We start from the raw sequence: 25,228 nt of genomic DNA, 5'->3' as shown, positions 1-25,228 counted from the left end.
TAATGGTAAAGCAAATAACAGTTATCTCAAACGTTTATTTGTATTTTATATATTTATACATATCATATTGTTAATATTCTGATGGTTAACTCTCTCTTGTTATTGCTCCCTTTTGTTGATATTGTTCAGGCATAAAACTTGCTGCTGATGCTGATGAGCTTTCTCAGAAAGGTCTTCTATGTGTGTTTAAAAGACCTCAATCCCTTTTTATATTTTGTATTTGACTTAAAACTTTATAACTTGCGATACAAAATTTGCTTTAAATCCAGCATGTGTAAGACATGTCATCCCTTTATTTGTAATACGTTTTATTTGACATATTTTATTCATGCTTTTACATATTTGAAAGCTTTCTTATTTTACAGTCATAATAATGTTCTCAGGTATTGTTAATACATACCTAAATACAAATGTTTCATTATTTGCTTTTTTTTGATTGGAAAGCTTCGCATGATGGGATCCTCATAAATCAACAACGAACCGTTTGAGCGCAATGGAGCGTCGCGACGCCATCCGTTGCTATAGTAACGACGTAACGCGAAAACGCGACGCTTACAGGTATACGCGTGGAAAGGTGAGTAAATAATGTCTCGCGGTTATATCTATGATATTTGTAGTAATAAAACTGGTAATTGCTAGACATTTATTAAAGCCTTATTTAATGATCTTAGGGGTGTATAATGAACATTGCAGTGAACATGTTTGTTATAAATGATCTTTCAGCCTCAGGGCTGTTCTGTGTTTTTGGGAAATCGTTTCTGCTGTTCAGTTCAGGATATTTCGATGTGATTTACAGGTTCAAGCTCAGCAGGTTTATCTCTCCAGATTAAGTCTTCAGTGTGTTAAAACATCAGGGTGATCAGGGATGTGCTTCATCTTTCCATAAGACATGACCTCACGGATAGACCTGCTCGCTCGGCCCAAACCCAACCTGCTCAAATTCAAAGACAGGTACACAAACATGCCGCTTCAGGTACATACTGGATATGACCTCCTGACACCACAGTTAGACACTTTTAGATTTTGTGCACAGTTAGACACTTTAGATTTTGTGCAAATCTTCCTTCTTTTTTTTGTCATGTCCTCTGGGACTCACATAAATAAAAAATCTATACTTACAAAGCTAAGTATTTTTAACCTACAGAAGCCCACTAACATGTCTGGGGCATAACGAAAGGCCTAAACAAATCTGACAGAAATAACTTACTAAAAAGTTGCAAGACACCAGTTTTCTCGGTTAAATAAGAGACAATGTTGTTTCGTAAGTAAGAAAATCACACATTTATTTGAAATCTTGCAGATACGATATTTACATAAAAATATAACTCGGTTGTGCCTCTTGATTGCATTTGTTAAATTCTGACAAAACGTACATTAGATAAAGATTGAAAGATGACATCTGGTATACCATAGTATACTATAGTATTTAAACTGGATTTGCATGCCATGAACTGTGCACATGTGTCCACAAGAGGGCTCTGTGACACTGTGAATATAAAACAGCACATTTAAGTATGTCTCTAACTTACACATGTTTTTGCTTTGTTTGAATGTTTAAGGCACTCGGTATACTGGCTTGATGAACTACCAGCTGAGTCGAAGAAGAGCTCCACGACTTCTTTTGGTATGAGATTTTGACAGCTGATGACCTTCAAAACAACATTCATTCAACCTGTCACAAGTGTACAAGAGTACAACGTTTCAATTCAATTCTCTTTATTGGAAAAACAATAACAACTTATGTATGAAGGTTGTAACTCATAGACATAGTCAAAATGTAATGCTAATAACAAACTTTACATTCATAATCTCAGGGGGTTCCTTATTTCGTATTGACTGCTGTTCTGTTTTATTTCCTGGAAACGTTTATTGGAATATATATCCATTTTAAATGTGCAACATTTGTCTCCACAGAAATGAGTCCTCGCTTGGAGCAGCTCGCCCGGAGCAAACAAGTGGGACGTTTCTTGGAGGAGAACAGGTGACTAAAACACGCAGTGACCAGAAGACAGAACATGCATTACATGTCCATGTGGCCTTAGGGTTGAATTATTTTTCTTTGGAAGCGAAAAAGATGGATATTGAATAATCTTAAAGATCACGCACATTTAATTCTGAAACTTAGAACGTCTAAAAATAAAGAAAATGAGAACGACTACAGAGATCATAAATAAATATCCAATAAGACAATACATGCATACCCTTGCGAGTATACTGATCTTTCTTTGAAAGGATAAATGAACACATACGTAGTTTAAACACATTTTGACGCATGTTATATAACCACTAAACATGATTAATGGGAACATGCAACGGAAGTCAAGGCACTTTTGTCTGAATAAGAGTTACGATTGTATTCAGTTTATCTTCGTAAAAAGGGCCAAAGCAGTAACTTTATTTCCACAGCGGCTCTTGTGTTCATTCACACAGGCAATTAACCGAAGTATGACATTAATCATCTTCAGGTAATAACACCTCTCACAGTCTTCATGTACTGAGTGTCCTCACGGCTTCATTCAGACACAGAAGTCTCAGGATTTAATTCTCATCGGATAATTGCTGCCGTAGTTCGTCAATAAGCAAATATGAATTCAGCTCTCTCGGGTGAAATCAATTGGAAGTTGCATTTTAAGGGAAGGCAAAGCTTGTGATGCTGATGAGGCTGCCATCCACAGCGACACCATATATTGAGGATGGCGAGATACCATATAAACACATCTAAGTAAACAGGAGGAAATTACAAGTAATGTTTTTATTTCTTGACTTGACAAACCCACAGGTCCCCCATTCACTTCTACGTGCCCTTCACGATATGGCATCGCCGTTGGTGTACCATCGGGTGGCCAGTATGTCATCCTATGGGTAAACTAGACTCTTTTCTGTTTTTTTTTTAAAGAAGACCTTCAGAATGGGTGGTTAGTGCACCTGCGCTGAAAGCATGTCCTTCTCAAAGAATCTGTTCTCTGGCATTGCCCCGTGTACCCGCCCAAGACTGGCAGCCTGAACGGCCACTCCTGGCCCCTGTGAGTAAATATCTTATGAGGCTGTATTTCACTTATTCTTCAGAATGATATCAGTGGTGGTAAGAGCATTGCGTATTATAGGATAATGCAATGTAAGTCGCTTTGGATAAAAGCGTCTGCTAAATGACTAAATGTAAATACAAACATTCAAAACGTACAGTCTCTCACTACTACCAGTACAGATCAATGATTTACATGTATTGTGGTCATCCCAGTCCTGTGTCTATTGAATTTCAACAAAATCAAACCTCAGCAGTGACATAAAGCCATCTAACAGCAATGTGAAAGACTGACAGCATGACAAGACACATGGTTATAACATAAAATAATTGTTACCTTTACAAAATACATGCAGAAGCATGACTGTTGTATTGCTTGAAAGGGAATCTCAACTTGTTTTCGTTGCAGTATTTGTCATCTGAAAAAATACAAAGCATCTTTTCTGTTATTTTCACCTGTTTCTCCAGTTTTCATTTTATCCAAATAAATTCAAATAGAAACTAGACACACGGTTCAAAAGTTTACATCCCCTTACAGAATCTGGAAAATGCTTAAGGTTCATTTTTTATTTATTCCTGCCCTGAGCGAGTTATTTCATTAAATAAATGTTAACATTAATTTCACACCAAAGACATTTTTGAAAAAAAGTTTACATTCCCTGATTTTTAATACTGTACGATGGTGCCTGAACAATGACAGTGTTTGTTTCAAAGTTGTGTAAGGGTTTCTTGTTTGACCTGGTTCTTTAAACTGTCCTTTATTCTTTGGTGTTAACTTAATGTTAACATTTCTTACTGTATATACAGTATAGAGAGAGAGAGAGAGAGAGAGAGAGCGAGCAAGACCAAGCAAATGCTAGGAGTTTTTTTTGTCGTTTACTCATTATTTTGGGGACAGGATTCGTCAGTACATGTTATGGAAATATTTCCCCAATTATACTAACTCAACTTTATCAAAAGCCCGCGAGCACATTCCACAGTTTGCTTTTCTCTGCTCAGTGATGATAGATTTCATTTCACAGTTGAGTGTTGCAGTTAAAACTGTCAAGGCGACGCCGAGGATCTGTCAGCTGGCGCAGCCAAAACGCATGAAGATGATGTTAAACAGCTTCAGTGCTGAATCGAGTGACCACACAGTGACCGTTCCAACGGCGACAACATCCGCACGTTTACTGCAGCTGGCCTGTGAGTCCATAACGCCACCTTTTCACATACTGTATCCACAACAAACTTTTCTATGGATATCAAATATTCTGTATTGAACATTTGGCAATGAAGATATTCTTTTTTTTATGATTTTAAGTCATTGTGAACTTCCTTTACGTTATATTTGCACCAAACAAAAGCTTTACACTCGAACTGTATTATTTTGGCAGTATTTCATTAAATAATAAAATGTAGTAATCTAGTTTAACAATGTCACATTTAACTCTAGAAGTACGCAGATGTTCTTATTGTGACATAGTGTAGTCATTTAACATTAAAGTTTCTTTTATAATATTGCCTAAACAATACTGCAAATAAAATGTCAGTAATAAAAATGAACAGATAAATAAAGATATTAAATATTAAAGCCACTGGCAAATGTTTATCATGCAGACATACACAGATAGACACACACAACAGCTGTGATGAGAATGATGTGAAGCAGACATACATCGGTTGGAGCATTGCTCCTAAATCTTTTTTACTTTTTAAACATTATCCTTCATTATTTGGTTAGTCATGTGTGAACTCATTCTGCGGTGATAATTGTTCTCCATTCGTAGCTCCTAAACAGGTCCATCCACAGCACGCTCTCGACCGGCCGGTGTCTTGGCCCATTCCAAATCACGTTCTGAAGACCTCAGCCAGCGAGAGACTGCACCTTCTTGCTCGACCGAAAATCCGTCAGGCCCTGTTTGAGGCGTATGACCCTTACAGAGTCAGTCCTGCTGCCCGGGCGGCCACTGCCTCTCCTAAACTCAAGGAGCTTTCTTTACCCTTACCACGGAAATGTAAAACCTAAGAAATGTCTTTGTGTCGCGTTAATGCGTTTACTCAGTACGTTATTGAAGTGTTTAATTTTTAAGGATGAGGTATTCTGTGTCATGCGATTTCTTACATTTAAACATGGTGTAAAGTAAATAAGAACTGTGTCCTTGTGAAATAAGCGATGCTTATACAGGGGCTTTGTGTTTGAGGTCAGGTTAAATAAAATGTGTTTTTTTATAAGACACCTTTATTGAAAGTCATTGTATTAACCTTTGTGTGCTGTTGGAAACATTTCCCATCTAAAACCAAATGAGGTCATAATTCTTTACATAGACTTTCTTCTGCTTTCACTGCAGGCTGCTACAGATCTGAAATCCCCCCCAAAGCAAAAGTTGTGTTTGCCATTTCTGATAAAGATCGCTGAATAAATGACGGGCGTCACCGTAGTTCACTTGCAATATTCAAATCCATCTTTGTCACATTTGAATGTAACGTGTTTGTAAAAATATCCCATTGATTCTTTGTAAATGATCGAACTTCAAAGAAATGTCTTGATTCTCAATCCAATTCTCTTTAGATAGATTCTCTTCGTTGGCCCTCACTAATGTCAGGGTTTGTTATGGCAATCCATGATATAGAAAAAGCTCTTACAAAATAACGCAGTACAATTGAGAAGGGGGGTGCTTTTCTGTTTAATAGTTTTGGATTCTCTGAAAAGTCGGACATTTAAGAGACTGGAAATGACTCACAATAATCTGACTGTTCTTCCTTCAGGGTTTGCCTCAAGCTGCCAGTGTGTGTTTTGTGTTTGTTGTGTGTAAGTTTTTCCTTCATTTAATTATACACGAGGAATGAGATGATGATTATTTCATAGCTTAAGAGAGATATTAGAGCTCAATTGTCATAATGTGTGGTTGCTGGTTTATACCGGTCCAACAAACAGCTTTTATGTACTCTCATAAATAAAGGTTCCTCACAGCGATGCCACAGAAGAACCATTTTTGGTTCCACAAAGAACCATTCAGTCAAAGGTTCTTTAAAGAACCATCTTTTTCTTACCTTTTTTATCTTCGGATGTTAAACGTTTTTTTTCTTCTATGGAACCAAAAGGTTTTCTGGCATCAAATAAACCTTTGAAGCACTTTTTCTTTAAGAGTGAAGAGCGCAGCGATGGGACTGTGTTCATATTGTCACATACCTTTCAAAACCTGAGAACAACTACGTGAAAAGAAGATCACCTATTGAGTTTTACATTCAAATCAACTTCTCACAAAATAAATTTTCCCAGAGGAACAATGTTATTGCTCGGATGTTGCTCTTTCATTGCTCAGCAAATTTGACGGAGTCTCGGTAGTGTTTCATTGTGAGTCTCAGATGTTGCTTAGGAGAACTACAAATAAATTAGATAGTTGGTTCAAGTCAATAACTCAAATCCACGAGAGTATGAATGCATATGATGGATGTTGATTTTACAGGTAACATCACCAGCATGTTTCCTGCCACACAAGAGGAAACAAAACTTTGGATCATGTCTACACAAACATGGCTGAAGCCTACGCCGCAGATGCCGTGTTCCTGAACGAGCTTAATGACTTTTATGCTCGCTTTGAGAGAGACAACAAGGAAACAGCTACCAAGCTCCCACCCTCTGCTGACCACCCAATCATCACACTTAACTCCACTGATGTTCACAATGCACTAACCCGGATCAACGCGCGCAAGGCTGCTGGCCCAGATGGCATCCCTGGTCTCGTACTCCGGGCATGTGTGGAGCAGCTCGCTGGGGTCTTCATAGACATCTTCAACCTGTCCCTCGCCCAAGCAGTGGTTCCAGCATGTTTTAAATCCACCTCCGTTGTGCCCATTCCAAAACATTCTAACCCGACGTGCCTGAACGACTACCGCCCTGTAGCACTCACACCCATTGTTATGAAGTGCTTTGAGCGGCTGGTCCTGGCACACCTAAAGGACTCTCTACCACCCACACTGGACCCATACCAATTTGCCTATCGCAACAATAGGAGCACAGATGATGCAGTGTCCATGGCGCTGCACTCCGTGCTCACACATCTGGACAATAAGGACACTTATGCACGTATGCTGTTTGTAGATTTCAGTTCTGCTTTCAATACCGTCATCCCTTCCAAGCTAATCGTCAAACTTGGAAACCTAGGCATTAACAACCCTACCTGCAACTGGATTATGGACTTCCTGACGAACAGGCCTCAGCTTGTTAGATTAGGCCCCATCTGCTCCACCACCACCACCCTCAACACTGCTGTACCACAGGGCTGCGTACTGAGCCCCTTTCTCTACTCCCTTTTCACACTCGACTGCAGGCCTGTCTAACTCCTTCATCAACAGTGATTGGTCTCTTTCTGCCATTGAGGACATCCAGAAGAAACGCTGTCTGCGTCGAGCTCGCAGCATTCTCAAGGACTCCTCACACCCCACTCATAGACTGTTTACTCTCCTGCCTTCCGGTAGGCGCTTCAGGTGCCTCCGGACAAGAACCAGCAGACTAAGAAACAGCTTTTTTCCCAGAGCTGTTTCACTATTGAACTCTGCCCCCCACTGATTCCACTACCTCTCATACCTTTAACTTCATCGCTGCTATAATATTGTTTACATTGCACTACAGGGCTGCATGCATGACTGAACTGTACACACCAGTACTTCATGTTATCTGCTCTACCGGACTGTTTACACACGCACAGCATCATTTGCACTCTATACTGCTCACTTGCACACCAGGAATATTTAACTGAATGCTCATTTGCACTAAGGACCACTTCCATAACTGCACTAACTTATCTACTGCTCTGTAATTCTATTAACTGCATCTACTCATCTACTGCTCTGTAACCTTATTGACTGCATTAACTCATCTACTGCACTGTAACTCTATTAACTGCATCTACTCATCTACTGCACTGTAACTCTATTAACTACATCTACTCATCTACTGCACTGTAACTCTATTAACTGCATTAACTCATCTACTGCACTGTAACTCTATTAACTGCATCTACTCATCTACTGCTCTGTAACCTTATTGACTGCATTAACTCATCTACTGCACTGTAACTCTATTAACTGCATCTACTCATCTACTGCACTGTAACTCTATTAACTACATCTACTCATCTACTGCACTGTAACTTCAATAACTGCATTAACTCATCTACTGCACTGTAACTCTATTAACTGCATCTACTCATCTACTGCACTGTAACTTCAATAACTGCATTAACTCATCTACTGCACTGTAACCTTATTGACTGCATTAACTCATCTACTGCACTGTAACTCTATTAACTACATCTACTCATCTACTGCACTGTAACTCTATTAACTACATCTACTCATCTACTGCACTGTAACTCTATTAACTAAATCTACTCATCTATTGCACTGTAACTCTATTAACTGCATCTACTCATCTATTGCACTGTAACTCTATTAACTGCATCTACTCATCTACTGCACTGTAACTCTATTAACTGCATCTACTCATCTATTGCACTGTAACTCTATTAACTGCATTAACTCATCTACTGCACTGTAACTCTATTAACTGCATCTACTCATCTACTGCACTGTAACTTCAATAACTGCATTAACTCATCTACTGCACTGTAACCTTATTGACTGCATTAACTCATCTACTGCACTGTAACTCTATTAACTACATCTACTCATCTACTGCACTGTAACTCTATTAACTACATCTACTCATCTACTGCACTGTAACTCTATTAACTGCATCTACTCATCTATTGCACTGTAACTCTATTAACTGCATCTACTCATCTATTGCACTGTAACTCTATTAACTGCATCTACTCATCTACTGCACTGTAACTCTATTAACTGCATCTACTCATCTATTGCACTGTAACTCTATTAACTGCATTAACTCATCTACTGCACTGTAACTCTATTAACTGCATCTACTCATCTATTGCACTGTAACTTCAATAACTGCATTAACTCATCTACTGCACTGTAACTCTATTAACTGCATCTACTCATCTATTGCACTGTAACTCTATTAACTGCATCTACTCATCTACTGCACTGTAACTCTATTAACTGCATCTACTCATCTATTGCACTGTAACTCTATTAACTGCATTAACTCATCTATTGCACTGTAACTCTATTAACTGCATCTACTCATCTACTGCACTGTAACTCTATTAACTGCATCTACTCATCTATTGCACTGTAACTCTATTAACTGCATCTACTCATCTATTGCACTGTAACTCTATTAACTGCATCTACTCATCTACTGCACTGTAACTCTATTAACTGCATCTACTCATCAATTGCACTGTAACTTCAATAACTGCATTAACTCATCTACTGCACTGTAACTCTATTAACTGCATCTACTCATCTATTGCACTGTAACTCTATTAACTGCATCAACTCATCTACTGCACTGTAACTCTATTAACTGCATTAACTCATCTACTGCACTGTAACTCTATTAACTGCATCTACTCATCTATTGCACTGTAACTTCAATAACTGCATTAACTCATCTACTGCACTGTAACTCTATTAACTGCATCTACTCATCTATTGCACTGTAACTCTATTAACTGCATCTACTCATCTACTGCACTGTAACTCTATTAACTGCATCTACTCATCTATTGCACTGTAACTCTATTAACTGCATTAACTCATCTACTGCACTGTAACTCTATTAACTGCATCTACTCATCTATTGCACTGTAACTCTATTAACTGCATCTACTCATCTATTGCACTGTAACTCTATTAACTGCATCTACTCATCTACTGCACTGTAACTCTATTAACTGCATCTACTCATCTATTGCACTGTAACTCTATTAACTGCATTAACTCATCTACTGCACTGTAACTCTATTAACTGCATCTACTCATCTATTGCACTGTAACTTCAATAACTGCATTAACTCATCTACTGCACTGTAACTCTATTAACTGCATCTACTCATCTATTGCACTGTAACTCTATTAACTGCATCTACTCATCTACTGCACTGTAACTCTATTAACTGCATCTACTCATCTATTGCACTGTAACTCTATTAACTGCATTAACTCATCTATTGCACTGTAACTCTATTAACTGCATCTACTCATCTACTGCACTGTAACTCTATTAACTGCATCTACTCATCTATTGCACTGTAACTCTATTAACTGCATCTACTCATCTATTGCACTGTAACTCTATTAACTGCATCTACTCATCTACTGCACTGTAACTCTATTAACTGCATCTACTCATCAATTGCACTGTAACTTCAATAACTGCATTAACTCATCTACTGCACTGTAACTCTATTAACTGCATCTACTCATCTACTGCACTGTAACTCTATTAACTGCATCTACTCATCTATTGCACTGTAACTCTATTAACTGCATCTACTCATCTACTGCACTGTAACTCTATTAACTGCATCTACTCATCTATTGCACTGTAACTCTATTAACTGCATCTACTCATCTACTGCACTGTAACTCTATTAACTGCATCTACTCATCTATTGCACTGTAACTCTATTAACTGCATCAACTCATCTACTGCACTGTAACTCTATTAACTGCATCTACTCATCTATTGCACTGTAACTTCAATAACTGCATTAACTCATCTACTGCACTGTAACTCTATTAACTGCATCTACTCATCTACTGCACTGTAACTCTATTAACTGCATCTACTCATCTATTGCACTGTAACTCTATTAACTGCATCTACTCATCTACTGCACTGTAACTCTATTAACTGCATCTACTCATATACTGCACTGTAATTCTATTAACTGCATCTACTCATCTGCTGCACTGTAACTCTATTAACTGCATCTACTCATCTATTGCACTGTAACTCTATTAACTGCATTAACTCACCCACTGCACTGTAACTCTATTAACTGCATCTACTCATCTACTGCACTGTAACTCTATTAACTGCATCTACTCATCTACTGCACTGTAACTCTATTAACTGCATCTACTCATCTACTGCACTGTAACTCTATTAACTGCATCTACTCATCTATTGCACTGTAACTCTATTAACTGCATTAACTCATCTACTGCACTGTAACTCTTTTAACTGCATCTACTAATCTATTGCACTGTAACTTCAATAACTGCATTAACTCATCTACTGCACTGTAACTCTATTAACTACATCTACTCATCTACTGCACTGTAACTCTATTAACTGCATCTACTCATCTATTGCACTGTAACTCTATTAACTGCATCTACTCATCTACTGCACTGTAACTCTATTAACTGCATCTACTCATCTATTGCACTGTAACTCTATTAACTGCATTAACTCATCTACTGCACTGTAACTCTATTAACTGCATCTACTCATCTACTGCACTGTAACTCTATTAACTGCATCTACTCATCTACTGCACTGTAACTCTATTAACTGCATCTACTCATCTACTGCACTGTAACTCTATTAACTGCATCTACTCATCTATTGCACTGTAACTCTATTAACTGCATTAACTCATCTACTGCACTGTAACTCTATTAACTGCATCTACTCATCTACTGCACTGTAACTCTATTAACTGCATCTACTCATCTATTGCACTGTAACTCTATTAACTGCATTAACTCATCTACTGCACTGTAACTCTATTAACTGCATCTACTCATCTACTGCACTGTAACGCTATTAACTACATCTACTCATCTACTGCACTGTAACTCTATTAACTGCATTAACTCATCTACTGCACTGTAACTTCAATAACTGCATTAACTCATCTACTGCTCTGTAACCTTATTAACTGCATTAACTCGTATACTGCACCGTAACTTTAATAACTGCATTAACTTCAACAACTGCATTAACTCACCTATTCCGCTGCAACTTTAATAACCAATGTCAATAATTTATGCATACCCAAGTCACTTTTTTTAGTCTAAAGGCACTATTTTAGTCTAAATTATTATCTGTTCATATCCACCTGTACATTAATGTTCATAGTATATAGTCATCTGTATATATTGTTCATAGTATATACCTACTGTCATATTTTCATAGAACATACCTACTGTAAAATATTTTTATAGTCCATGCCCACTGTATTATATTCTCCCATACTGTATTCTGTATTTATTCTAACTGTATATCCTGCACTTGCTAACTGCACTTCTGGTTAGACCTAAACTACATTTCGTTACACTGTACTTGTATATGTGTAATGAGAATAAAGTTGAATCTAATCTAATCTAAAAAAATAATCTGGATTTTGTACATTTGATGAGGAATTCCCTTTGAGAATTTGTCTCGCATTTACTCTCCCTCATTGATATCTAGGAGAAATAATTGAGATATTAGAGGAATAGTTCACCGTTTACAGGTACGGAACAACCATGGGTAAATAAATGATGTGTCAACTGTCCCTTTAAAGTCATCTGTGATTTGATTCGTGACATCTGCTGTACCTCGTCCTGCATCATTTGGACTTGATGCCTCAGATCACGTGGCTTGTTGAGGAGAGCTGGGCTGTTAAAGCGCTTGATGAGCAATTCCATCTTACATTGAGGACTTATTGTACATTAAAGGAGCCATAAATGTATAGGCTGTATTTTTCTTAATTATTAAGTGATACTTTTGACTTGGCATGGTAAGCAACCACCTAGCAACACTCTACCAACCTCTCAGATCGCCACAGCAACCACATGGCAATAACAACATCTTAGCAACAACCAGATCAGCTTTGCAGCCACCTAGAATATCAAAGCAACACACATTAACATGGAATGTTAATTCTAAATATATACATGTTTAACAACACCAACGTTCCAGCTATTCACACTGTCAGACCAGCTTTGCGCAGTGTAATATTACATTTTACTATTTTAATAATAATTTTAAATTATTATTTCTAGTACAAATTCGATATTTACAGAATTTGGCAAACGTGCTGCCTTAAGACCAGTGATTGACTTTCATTCTGTTATTCTGACATCTCTGAGGTGAATGGAGCTTGTCAGAAACAACACATTGGGTAAAAATGAATCTCACTTCTAATACATCTCAGTGGCCTCAACCAGAATTAATGTTTCTTCTTGTTGTACAAATTTGGCGTTATTTGAAACCCTTTTGGTGTAAATCTTAAAATATTTATTTTAAAGTGTTTTTATTGTTTTAAATGTACATAACACAAACAAAGCAACAAGCATTCTCTTATGTCATACAAGGCATCCCCATCCACAAACCTCATATTTGTATACATTATTTCCCGTATCCCCTTCCGTCGCAGATTGTCATTCAAGGTTTATACAAATACTGAGAATGCACACAGAGCAAAAAAAGGAATAATAAAAATAAATTAAAATAAAATAAAATAATAAAATAAATTAAAATGTATTAAAAAAAAAAAAAGCACACATATAACAACACTTTTTTTCAATGTGTTGCACCATGGTTACAATTTTACATTTGGCAGATGGTGCGGCATGACATTTCGTTCCTTTCGTATGTCTTTACCTATGGCAGAATGACACAGCTCACATGAACTTGACCTTGATGTTTGTTGTAAATTGTCAATCAAGAATGTATTGTTCTGTAGAAGTCCAAAATACCCTCTCTGTGTGATCTTTATATGCACCGCAGGCTTTTCTGTCAAGACAAGCCACTGTTTAAGTGATTTGCCATTACATGCACAATGCTACTTACTTGATGTAATCCAATTCGCTCTTTGCTCATCTTTAAATGACTTTCAATGGATCCTTATCATTTGTTTTCAGCTTGATCACCGTGTTTTTTTCACAATCGTCCTTCGACAGACGTGTCTTATTAAACAAATATCTCAAACCATAAATAGGCTACACACCCTCTCTTCGTAACGATGACATAGCTTGTCTTCAAAGCCTGCGGCTGCTTTTGTGGTTAAGTGTTTAATACAATTTGAGAACATTTTCAGGAAAGAGATATGAAGAATACAAATAGAAAAGACTGATCGGTGCGCTCGTACATGCGTCAGCGTTGGATTATTACGCTTTTACGCACGGGCTCTCCACGCGTCTCTGGGGACTTGATCGTCTTTTAAGATCAGATCATCATCAGTAGCCTACTCCGTTTTGACTATGTCATCGACACGGACTTTTTTCACACTTAAATGCTGTCATCGCTTCCGAAAAGTCTTCAGTTCTTTGGTTCTTTAACTAAGTCCACTAAAGGTACCGTAAGTATCCTTCTCTGCTCATTTTGCTTTCAATTCGACGCATTTGCTCCGTCATCCAGTGAGAATGTAAGCATTTCGATTTTTGTTAACCAAAAGAGTGGAAGTTCAACTTCTGTCTGCCTTCTATTTTTTTATGTTTTGGTTTTGCTTCATCAGCATTCCCCCGGCTATTCCGTCACGACTTTGGCAGGAAGCTGTTTGAAGATCCATCGTTACTTTTGCTCAAGTTTATATGTCTCGAATTATACGTGAATCGTATAATTGATTAATCGTATAATGGTTTAATCGTATAATTGTATCATTGTACTTTCCTAGCTAGACGTGGAACTGGAGAAACCCGAAGCTCGAGATGAAACTCTCTGGATTCATTCTGTGGATGTGCGCATCCAACAACATGTTCCTTTCCTCGGGTACGATTGTTTTGAGCTTTAATAATGATGTTCATAATGAATGTGAGGCTGTGCATTGGCTTAATAAGATTGTAGTGATCTAGTCATGTGGCGTATGGAAAGAGTAAGACTCTTAACCACAGGTTAGACCATTGCGACTTCATCTGCACCACCAATAGTTACATGTGTTTAAAGCTAAATTATTGAAATGACTAAACAACAGAAAACAAGATTGTTTGTACATATATCTTGTCTAGTGTGTAAATGTGTTTATTGTGTATTGTTTTTTATATAAAACATATTTAAGTTTATATTCTGGAAAATGCTTCTGTTTTGATCAACACATTGCTATTGGGAAGTCCAAGCGGTGGATTATTTTTTGCCCTTTATATGACACCTGATCTGTGCTGGGGGTTGGTTTGTAGGTTCGGTGTGAATTTAATACACACAAAGACCTGAGTACATGAAGTGTGGATGCTCGGAAGTGTTGATGTGTGTGTTCGTGTCTGGTGGATGAAATCGTTGTGAAGAGCTATAATTTCAAATTGGTTTTGTATGTTTTAACATTTGGTGTGACACTTGATCGCATGGCGGCGTAAAATAAATGTGACATTATTGAGATCTCTTCTGAGACATGTGCGAGATTGACTCTTTTTCTCAGGAGAAGTATCAGAGCTGAACGGAGACTCGAGACGAAAATGTCATGGATGTTTTGGAGAAGCGATTCAGATAATGAGATCTCATCGGTGTCTTTCATACGGATAAATGTTATTTTCTTTCAACATAACATTTTTTACATCCCGCAGCATTGCCGTCAGCACTGTCGATCACAAAGTGTGAGATCCTGGAGTACACCAGTATGACCTGTTACTGGGATACAAGCGACCATGCCAACAGCAGCTACAGACTTCATGTTAAAAAGTAAGACACTTTCTACACTGACAAAAACGACCATGGTATGAAAAAACATTGTAGTTACTCAGTACCATATTTTCTGATGCTATAACTGTATTCAGTTTTGCCAAATGTAACATTGTTCAAGCATTATTACAACAGTCAATTCTCTTTGGTGACATGTACTGTAGTGCTGTTATTTGTATATCTATACGAGTTCTTCCCGAGCAGTTTCAATTTAAAAACAAAACTGATAAATGATAAACATCAAGTGTAGACTAACTCTCATCACAAGACATTTCACATCTAATTTCTGTCTTTTCTGTTCAAATTAATTTTCATACTCATCGTTTTTCACATGTAGTTTGTTTTCTTGACTCGACTGTGGTTAACCATCTTTGAGTGTGGTTATGAGTTGATAGGAAAAAGATCAAAGATGCATTATGTGCTCTTTCCAGTCGTGTTACCGTCTCCGCCCTCTCGTTTCCTCATTATTGATTGTTAATGATTTCATCCCCCACACCGGTTTCCTTCATGTGGTTCCCTTTTAATGCCCTCCTGACCTTCGACCTGGGCTGCCACGTTGTGCTTCATGTATTGACCCGGTCTGCCTTGTTACCTTGCGTGTTTGCTGTTTCCCGTTTCCCTGCCTATATGGATGATGCCCAGTGTTTTGGACTCTGTTTTGTCCCTCGTGGCACCTGTTATGTTATTCCTCGTTCAAGTTCCTGTTTCCCCACAGCGGGATTATTATTTAAATACATGTTTTACGTCTACCTGGCTGCATGCAGTTGGGTTCTTCCCCCTCTCTCCTTGAACATTCCTGACAGCTTGTGGATCTTTTTATGCTGTCAGACACCGATGCGAACATTGATTTGTAAGAGTGCATGTGTGAATGTTCTTTTGCACAGACTTGCTGTTTGTCAAAGTGAAGAAAGCTTAATCTCTGAGGATGGTTGTGAAACCAGCGGGACACAATGCTCCATTCAACCTATCAAGTCCACGTTTCACTGTTTCTGTGCCGATGTGTCCAATATCGCTGGATCCATACGCTCACCACCCTTCTGCTTCAAGGGTGCCAATCAAGGTAACACGAATACAAGATTTATAATATTTCAATTTATAAATGAATACTAAATATAATACCCATATACGTTTTTTTATAGCTTTATGTTGACAGTGCTCCCAAGAGATGCATTTTTTCAGATTCTGTAATATTCAAAGTATTTCTTTTGTCGGTGTTTAATATAGCGTAGCAAATTCCTTTTTTGCTTCAAGTTTGATCATGTTGTAGGTCATAAACTAACAGTGGCATTCTGGAGGCTTTCAAACCAAACATTTTAAGAACTACTGATAATCCTATATAAAATGTCTTATTTGAGCTATAAAGCCGTCACCTCATCAATGGTTCTATCATGGGGATATATTTCTGTGTTCAGCCAAAATTTTATTTTGGGGTCTGTCAAGATTGGATAAAAGTTAGTAGGTCTAAATTATTTTATTGCAATGGTTTCAGGTAAGGTGTTGGGCAAATGTGATATCCAGCTTTTTCTCAATATTCACACATCTTACTAGTAAAGATGTAAGACTCATCTTCTCTGCCTTTCATTCTTTTTCTTTCCACTGTGTGAATATTACAGTGAAACTTCTTCCCCTATCGATAACACGCGTCGGGCCGTCAGCCGAGCGCCCTGGGTGTTTCCAGGTGGACTGGAAAATAAGTTACTCCATCACTGACTACGAGAAATCCCACAGGAGGATTCAAGTGGAGTACACCTCACCTCACCAGGTTCGCACACGTCTCCCTCACGAGCGACAATAAAACTCCAGTTTAACAGCCACAAATCTGATAACACAAGAAATAAGATCAAATACACTGTAAACTGTTTTTCGATAAAAGCATCTGCCAAATGCGTCAATGTAAATTAAAACCAGGCACTATTGTCTGACTCTGAGAACTCCGACTTTATGCCTCAGACTCGATCTCGGACAATTAAAAAATATTCTGAGGACAGACTGGAGGTTTGCGATTTATACCCGGGATCCAGATACACAGTGAAGCTGAGAGTTCAGGACAGTCGAGCATCCACTCACTGGAGCTCATGGACATCCAAAGACTTCATGACAGTGGAGAAAGGTGAGGAACCATGAGCTGTGGCCTGAAGATCGTCTTTAGAGGACTGAAGGCTCAAAGCTTGCAGTTTGAAGTATATATATTACATAAAATGGGTTTTAACTGGAGGTTAAACAAAATGAGGTTTTATTGGATGATGCTGATGTATACTGGGGAAGATGATCTGGTAAGGCTGGTTGAGGAGAACTGATCGTCAGTATGAGGAAGTACCATGTATGGATTCTTGTTTTCTCAGCACCATCTGCTGCTCCTCGACTGTGGAGATGCATACGACCTGCAGAAGAGACAAGAAAGAGACGTCTTACCCTGCACTGGAAGGTTTGTTAATAATCTATACAGCGGATCAAATATACATACTTTTAAATATACAGTACATCTTATCAGACAGACAGATGGACGGACATACGGACAGATAAAAAGTTGTGTACCCACAGTTGACTGTGACACTGAAAGTATACGAAGTTGAAAGTATACTTTTATAATAGAAAAAGTCTGCCAATATTGTCTCGAATTAGTATTAAGTTAGTATGTTACAGTTGACTTGAAAGTATACTTTTTACTCGGCTCGTTGGAATGCTTGCTTCTGATTGGCCAGTTGCGACATTTGCAGATAACTTCCTCTCAAAACTAATAGCGCACGATACGCGGATGCTGTAAATCATTTTGACATATTTTGGACAAATGAAATATTATTATGCCTTTTAATAACATACACTGTATGACATTACATTTACAAATGATTCAAGCAAATTGCCTGTTCGTGACATTTGAACGCCGTTTCTTACCTTAAAACCAAAAGTAAACAGCTTTTCCTTGCGGAAAGTCTGCATTCGGTAAAAATCAACTAATAAAATATTTCATTCACATTTCATGTCCAGTTTATTTCTCATTTGATAAGTAGTGTGTAAAAAGCGGGATAATCCTTACTTAAAAAATACTTTTTAAGTTACTTAACATTGCTGATATGCCGTTTGAAACGCACCAAGATTTCTTTAGATAAATCTAAAACAGGCAGTGAAAGATCAGATTCACTTTTACTATCATGTCTTGACAACCCTAACTCTTATCGCCATAATATTTTAAAAGAACGAAAAACATCTCACATTTTCCAGTCTCACAAACACTGTAGCCCACATCCTGTTTTCAAGCTATTTTGCCAACCTAAGGACTTAGTCACTTCAAGCTATTTTTAAAGTTTGTGAAATATTTTAATAACAGGGCATTGGAGAGACTTTTTCAGACCCAGGGGCGTCTAGACATAAATCTGCTGTGTCCCAGTATAAATTAAGTTTAAACAATATACTATATTTGTGTAATTATTTACATTGATAATAGCTGCAAAAACTGATTATTTTAGATCAGATTTAGATTAAAACGGAAATCTGTGTCTGTTTTACCTTGAAACAACTACAGCACGCAGCTGCGCAGTGTGCAAGGGTGACGACACACAACTGAGGTAGGCTATAAAAACATGACGAAACTAAAGTAAGTTTATAAATAAGATTGATCATCTTATTTTTACTCCATCATTAATAGCCATTATAATTTGTTTTCGGAAAGCAGGGAAATGGAAGCAGATGAGTATGATGGATGTAAGTATAAGGGATAATGTACAGGCATTAGTATCAGGATCTTGTATCGCACTGAAGGAGCTTATTTTGCAATAACAGCCGGCTGCTTGTACATTATGCTGCTTATAACACGGCTACTTGCCACATGAGAAAAAACTGGACATGAAATGTGAATTTGAAATATTTTATTTATACCTTCCGCGAGGAAAAGCTGTTTACTTTCGGTTTTAAGGTAAGAAACGACGTTCAAATATGAAACGGGCAATTTGGTTCAATCATTTGTAAATATAATGTCATTCATTTATATGAAAAAAAATCAGTCAAAATTATATGCTGCATCCGGGGTACCTGCAAATGTTGCGACTGGCCAATCAGAATCAAGCATTTCAACGAGCCTTGTAATAAGACTTGATACCGTGTAATAAGACTTGATAACGTGTAATAAGACATGATAACAAACTGTACATCTCCAGCCAGTCAGGTCTCAGACATTAGAGCAAAATGTCTCAAGAATAATTGTTGAGTCTGTAAAATTGCTTAGTTGCTTAGAAAAACATGCATTGTGTACTTTCAGAAATGAAATTAATATTTAATTTACAGTTCTAGTTTAGGACACACAGAAAGTTGTCAGTACCTATGGCTGAGATAACTGTGCTATTATAGGGAGTAAAACTTTGTTTAGACTTGCTGTAAAACCAGAAAATATTCATTTATTTAAAGATAAAATATGCTCTTTGCTTAAGTTGGAGCCATAAATCGACTGGTCTCTTGAAATACTGTTATTGTAAATTCTTGAAAAGATATTATTATTGATTGTTATCGTGTGTAATGTAGAATAAAGAATTCATAAAGTTTAAGTATGTTGACGATACTTAAATATTTGTAAATACATGAATGTTTACCTTCCCCGGTATTACTGCACTATAGGAATAGTGTTTCATGTCAAGTCAGCTTTATTTAGAAAGCGCTTTTTACAGCTGCTTTGTAACAACGAAAATTGTAAGCAAGGGAAGTTTGTATATTGCACTTTGTTGCATACACGCGCACGGTAATGGGGGCCTTTGCCCCAGAAGAGCTTTAGGTCTATCAACACCCCCGAAAGATAACAACACAAACTTTCATTACAACAAGGAATAGTTCACTCAAAAATGAACATTCTGTCATTATTTATCACATCTGAGGGTATGTAAAACATTCTTTCACCAAAAGATACACTTCAATTTCATGGCCATTTTTGTGACTTGGTGGGGAATTTGCCTGAATTCATAAGATCTCATTGGAATGTTTTCATAAAAGCATCCTGAACCGAAACTAGTCCTTTAACATGAGTTATATCATGAATACTGTACAACCACAACCAGAGAAGTCATAAAGAGAATGAATACCTCTCATGTTAATTATTACCTGTGGTTTCATTTTAACCTAATACGTTTTTATAAACTGTTTGGTCTCCAGTTATCCTCCGCTCGCAATAAGATCCGTTTATAATAAGAATCTCCAAATGGATCGCGGCTGTGTTTGAGTAATGTGTTTTGGTGTGTGGGGTAATATTGCTCATGCTGTATATTGCTTTGCTCGGGGAGTATTTGGAAAGAGACTTACAGAGAGTTCGGGGAGCAATAAGCGATATGTCATATAGTCAATAGTACGATAGGTGCTAATACAAAGTTACTAGTTTCAACAAGCTAGACCACTACCTGTTAAGAGAAGAGGGAAGAGGGAATGGTACTGAATTACAAGTTATCCCATTAAAAAGAAAACTCACAAATAAAATGTTTCACTAAGAATAAACATCCTTGACCACATTCAATTTAATGGAAGCCGATGGAGGTCTTAGTCTTTTTTTTAACTTTTTCAGAAAATACCTAATTTACAAAAGTCTGATTTTGTATTTACACATTTTGGCAGACATTTTCAATATAACCTTATCTCACAAAATCCTTGTCTGTGTTATTTTTGTTTCATACGCTCTTAAAAATAAAGGTGATCACGATGCCATAGAGAACCTTATTTGTCCAAATGGTTCCATAAAGCACCAGTAACATCAGAAGAATCTTTGTTTCACAAAAAGAACACAAAAAAATTCTTCAGATTATAAAAGGTCAAGAGATGTTTTTAAAGAACCTGACTGCGTTGTGCTTAATAGGTTCTTCACAGCGATGCCACAGAAGACCCATTTTTGGTTCCACGAAGAACCATCAGTCTTGCTTCCCTTTTTATCATTTGAAGATGTATAATCGGATGTTAAAGGTTCTTTATGGAACCAAAAGGTTCTTCTATTTAGTCATGTTGAGAGTTTTGGATGAACATAGGATTTCATTTCTGAACTGTTGTTTATGTTTTATGTATTGTTTAGCCTCTCTTGTGGCCTGAAGCGAATGGTGTCGTTCTCAGTTATACAGCGTCGTGCCGCAGGGATGTGGATTCATCTCAGTGGACGTGCGGGACATTGGATGCCTCCAAAACCTCCTGTGATCTCACAGTGTCTGATGATGCCTGTACCTGCAGTCTGACAGCAACTAACTCAGCCGGGACTTCCCCTCAGTCTTACATCAATATACCTGGACACACCGAAGCAGGTGAATCCAGCCTGTCAGAATAGGTTTAAAGGCCTTTACAGAATGTTTTAATGCATTCATGATTATTTTAAAGATTTTCAAAAATGTAAGTTCTGTTCCATTTTTGTGGTTTACTTCATTCTTTTTTTCCCGTATGTGAATCTAATATCCGACACAAGAGCTCACTTGATAAGGAATGCTCTGCACAAATATTTGAACAAATTACAGGAACACGGCAGAAGAACTTGTGATCATTAACCCCACATTTATCTCTCATTTTAGAGCTCCCGCCTCCTGAGAGTCTCAGCATCGTGTCATTGGATGAAACCAGACTACAGCTGGAATGGACAACTGCGCCAAACCAATCAGAGAGCGGCTTTGTTGTGCAGTGGATTTCTATACTTGACAATGGAACGACCTGTCTGTACTGGCAACATCTGAATGAAACGTATAGACGTTTTATGATTACAGGTCAGAAAAAACATTTATCTTCTAACTGTTTTTTCAATATTTTTTTTACATTTCATATTTTTTTATATCGTACAATTGTAAATTATTCCAGTGCAAGCTTTATAAAGAATATAAGTGAAACATATAAAAAAAGGTGCTATACTGAATCCTTTTCTACGGTGATAAACGATGACTTTGTTGTGTGATATTTTAGTGTTTGTGTTGTAGGTCTTCTGCCAGAGATCCCTTATAATGTCTCAGTCATCGGGGTGTATGGGGTTAAAGCAGGAATTGACACGCCTGTCATTGCTTTCACACGAGAAGGAGGTCAGTCATTAAAAGTTGTGAGTTAAGTGGTTCGAGACCTACCTATAAGTATTTGATACACTGCCGATTTTTCAAGTTTTCCCACTTACAAAGAATGGAAAGATCTGTAATGTTCATGGTTGGTACACCTCAAGGATGTGAGACAGAATGTAAAAAAACAAATCCAGAAAACTAGACAAGGTTAAGAATGCGGCAAGACCAAGGTGACACATTCAACAGCAAAGAATATATAAAGGGGAGAATATTATGAAGGAAACAAAGAACAGGTGCGCAGAGCCGAACCCACCTGGCTGTTAACAGAGCGGTGTCAGCAGAGCATGCCCGAGAAACAGAAAAGAAGGGAAAAGAGAGACAGGGCGAAGGACCCGAGTCCTGACATACTGACAGCATGACAAGACACGTGCAAACTATTAGAAAAATCCAGGTTATCACATAAAAATATATTTTGGAACATTTCCTATTGTTTCAAATTGGTCCTATTGTTAGTAGTGCACAGAATGAAACAAAAGCTATCATTTGACCAAAACGCCTATATTACCTAATACCTATAGTCAATTTTAATATCAGAATACGGTCTCTGAAATGTGTTTCTTTTTATTTTTCCTAAGCAATTTGAGATGGGACCACTTTTTATTTAGTTATCCCATGTATTAAATGTAATAAAATGCATTTTACTATTCTTTGACATCAAGTGTTGCTGTGTTGTAGCGCCCTCAGTTGGCCCGAAGCTGACAGTGCTGCAGACCGGTGGCAGGAGCATTCATCTGCGATGGAATCCTGTTCCTATAGCGAAACTACATGGATTTATCAAATTCTACTCCATTCTGTACAGCATCAATGGAATAGACAAAAGTAAGAATAATACTTTGCTAAATGTATCATTTACATAATGTCGAAAAGGATCGCAGAAGGATCGTTTTTTTGTTCAGTCGCCTCATGACCCGCAAATCTGTGATATTATAAATGAAAACAGAAACAAATGGGAGTTTAAATAAACACATGAAGAGTATGGAGGTGTAAAATGAATGTAGAAGTAAAATAATCTGGATTTGGGTTAATTTGACGATAAATGTTTGAGTTTATATCGAGATCTTCAATAATATTGACGTTTGATTGCAGAATTATTGTTGACATCTCTCCTGAAACTGATACATTTGGGAAACTCTTTTTCTCAGGAGAAACTCTAGAGACTTTTTTCTAATTGTTGTTTTAAGATTTTAAAGAGATCTCATCTGTGATTTTTCTTTCTTACGGGTATCATTATGTACACGTAGCCTTTCTATGTTTGTATTTGAAGGAGAACAAGTAAATGGCGCTGTTGATCAGATCTCTCTGAGTGGATTAATGGAAGGAACCTACAACATCTGTGTAATGGCTCATACTGTAGCAGGGGGTGCCGCTGGGCCGTGCCAGATGGTGGCTGTGGGTGAGAATGACATCACTGCCTCTGAGTGTATACCCAGTGCTTGAATTGAAGGGGGGCACCGGGACCCCCATAAGGCATTAGGCACCCCATGTAAGAGGTAAAAAATATAACTGGTAGTCCTTCAGATAATTAAAAAATAGTAATAGTAGAAGCTAAATTTTGTGCAAACAATATACTTGAGATATTTTGTATCAAGTTAGGGGGGACCCCCATAAGACACAATTCAAGTCGAGCACTGTGTGTACCTGTAAAGTAAAAACAGAGTGTTATCTTCACACCTGTATGTGTGCGTTCACAGGGTATGAGGACGTACAGGTCATCCCTATGCTGTTGTGTGCACTGCTTCTCATTTTTATCATTCTAATAATCCCTGTATGTATGCGGGTGAGGTAAGTGTAACTCACTTTGAACAGCGCTACGGTAATGATGGTACTCTTCACCAGCTTCATGAAACGTTTTCACTATTATTAATTGTTTATTAGGATTACAAAGTGTCTATGTCCGATAGTCCCGGACCCTTCTAACAGCAGCCTGTCTGTCTGGTGTAAACCAAGTCAGGTGAGGAAAATATTAAAATAAATGAATACATAGATGTTAAGATATAGTTTACACAAAAATGAAACTTTTGTCATCATTTATTCATCCTCATGTTGTTCAAAAACCTGAATGTGACTCTTGAAACACAAAAGAAGATATTTTGAGAAATGTCACAGTGGTTTTGTGTCCGCACAATGGGAGCCAATGTTGTTTAGATACCTTCTGCTTTAGAGATGGCAACAGCGAAGACGACATCAAGATCACTCATTTTCTTCTGCTTCCTACAGCATAAGGGAACACCCTCTACCACCGCAAGCTCCTTCTTCTCAATTGTTCATACCTCATTTTATCACGGTTACGGTGAGAAAGACAACGGCCCGGTTCAAGTTCTGAGCTTCCATCCTGTTCAGCAAATACTTGACGACGCCAGAGCCAAAGCCAACACTTACAACTCCTCGTCAGCTGAAACGTACGTGAACCCTCGACTGAGAACCGATGAACCGACTCATTTCCAAGCGGATTTCATTAACCGGAGCTACACCAAACCAAACCAAATCATGTCTGATGGATATCAAGACGACTTTCGGTCACTGACGAATCCATTGACTTATACGGTGCTAGGTTACCAAAGCGATTCGACGTTACGAGATGATTTATGCCACAACATCCACGTATCCCAGAGCTACATGTCTGATGAGTACAGGACA

At 37.7% G+C, this 25,228-nt stretch overlaps 2 protein-coding genes across 2 annotated transcripts; both read left to right on the top strand.

The window, feature by feature from the left end:
• Positions 1-889: 889 nt before the first annotated feature.
• Positions 890-5,846, top strand: spmap2 (sperm microtubule associated protein 2; the record flags this gene model as incomplete). Its single annotated transcript, XM_079452643.1, has 6 exons — positions 890-951; positions 1,560-1,624; positions 1,915-1,981; positions 2,897-3,023; positions 4,045-4,207; positions 4,792-5,846. 6 exons carry the CDS (start codon positions 890-892, stop codon positions 5,028-5,030), a joined length of 723 nt encoding a protein of 240 aa, XP_079308769.1. The 3' UTR covers positions 5,031-5,846.
• Positions 5,847-14,584: 8,738 nt separating this feature from the next.
• Positions 14,585-24,028, top strand: LOC306892509 (interleukin-6 receptor subunit beta; the record flags this gene model as incomplete). The annotated part of the gene is made up of 11 exons (XM_079453638.1): positions 14,585-14,645; positions 15,431-15,545; positions 16,430-16,605; positions 17,159-17,307; positions 17,496-17,655; positions 17,888-17,970; positions 21,580-21,802; positions 22,064-22,252; positions 22,460-22,558; positions 23,267-23,410; positions 23,856-24,028. 11 exons carry the CDS (start codon positions 14,585-14,587, stop codon positions 24,026-24,028), a joined length of 1,572 nt encoding a protein of 523 aa, XP_079309764.1.
• Between the last annotated feature and the right edge of the window lie 1,200 nt (positions 24,029-25,228).

This window comes from Barbatula barbatula (genome assembly GCF_947034865.1).
Source record: "Barbatula barbatula genome assembly, chromosome: 3".
Lineage (NCBI taxonomy): Eukaryota > Metazoa > Chordata > Actinopteri > Cypriniformes > Nemacheilidae > Barbatula > Barbatula barbatula.
This window is presented reverse-complemented; position numbering and strand designations above follow the sequence as displayed.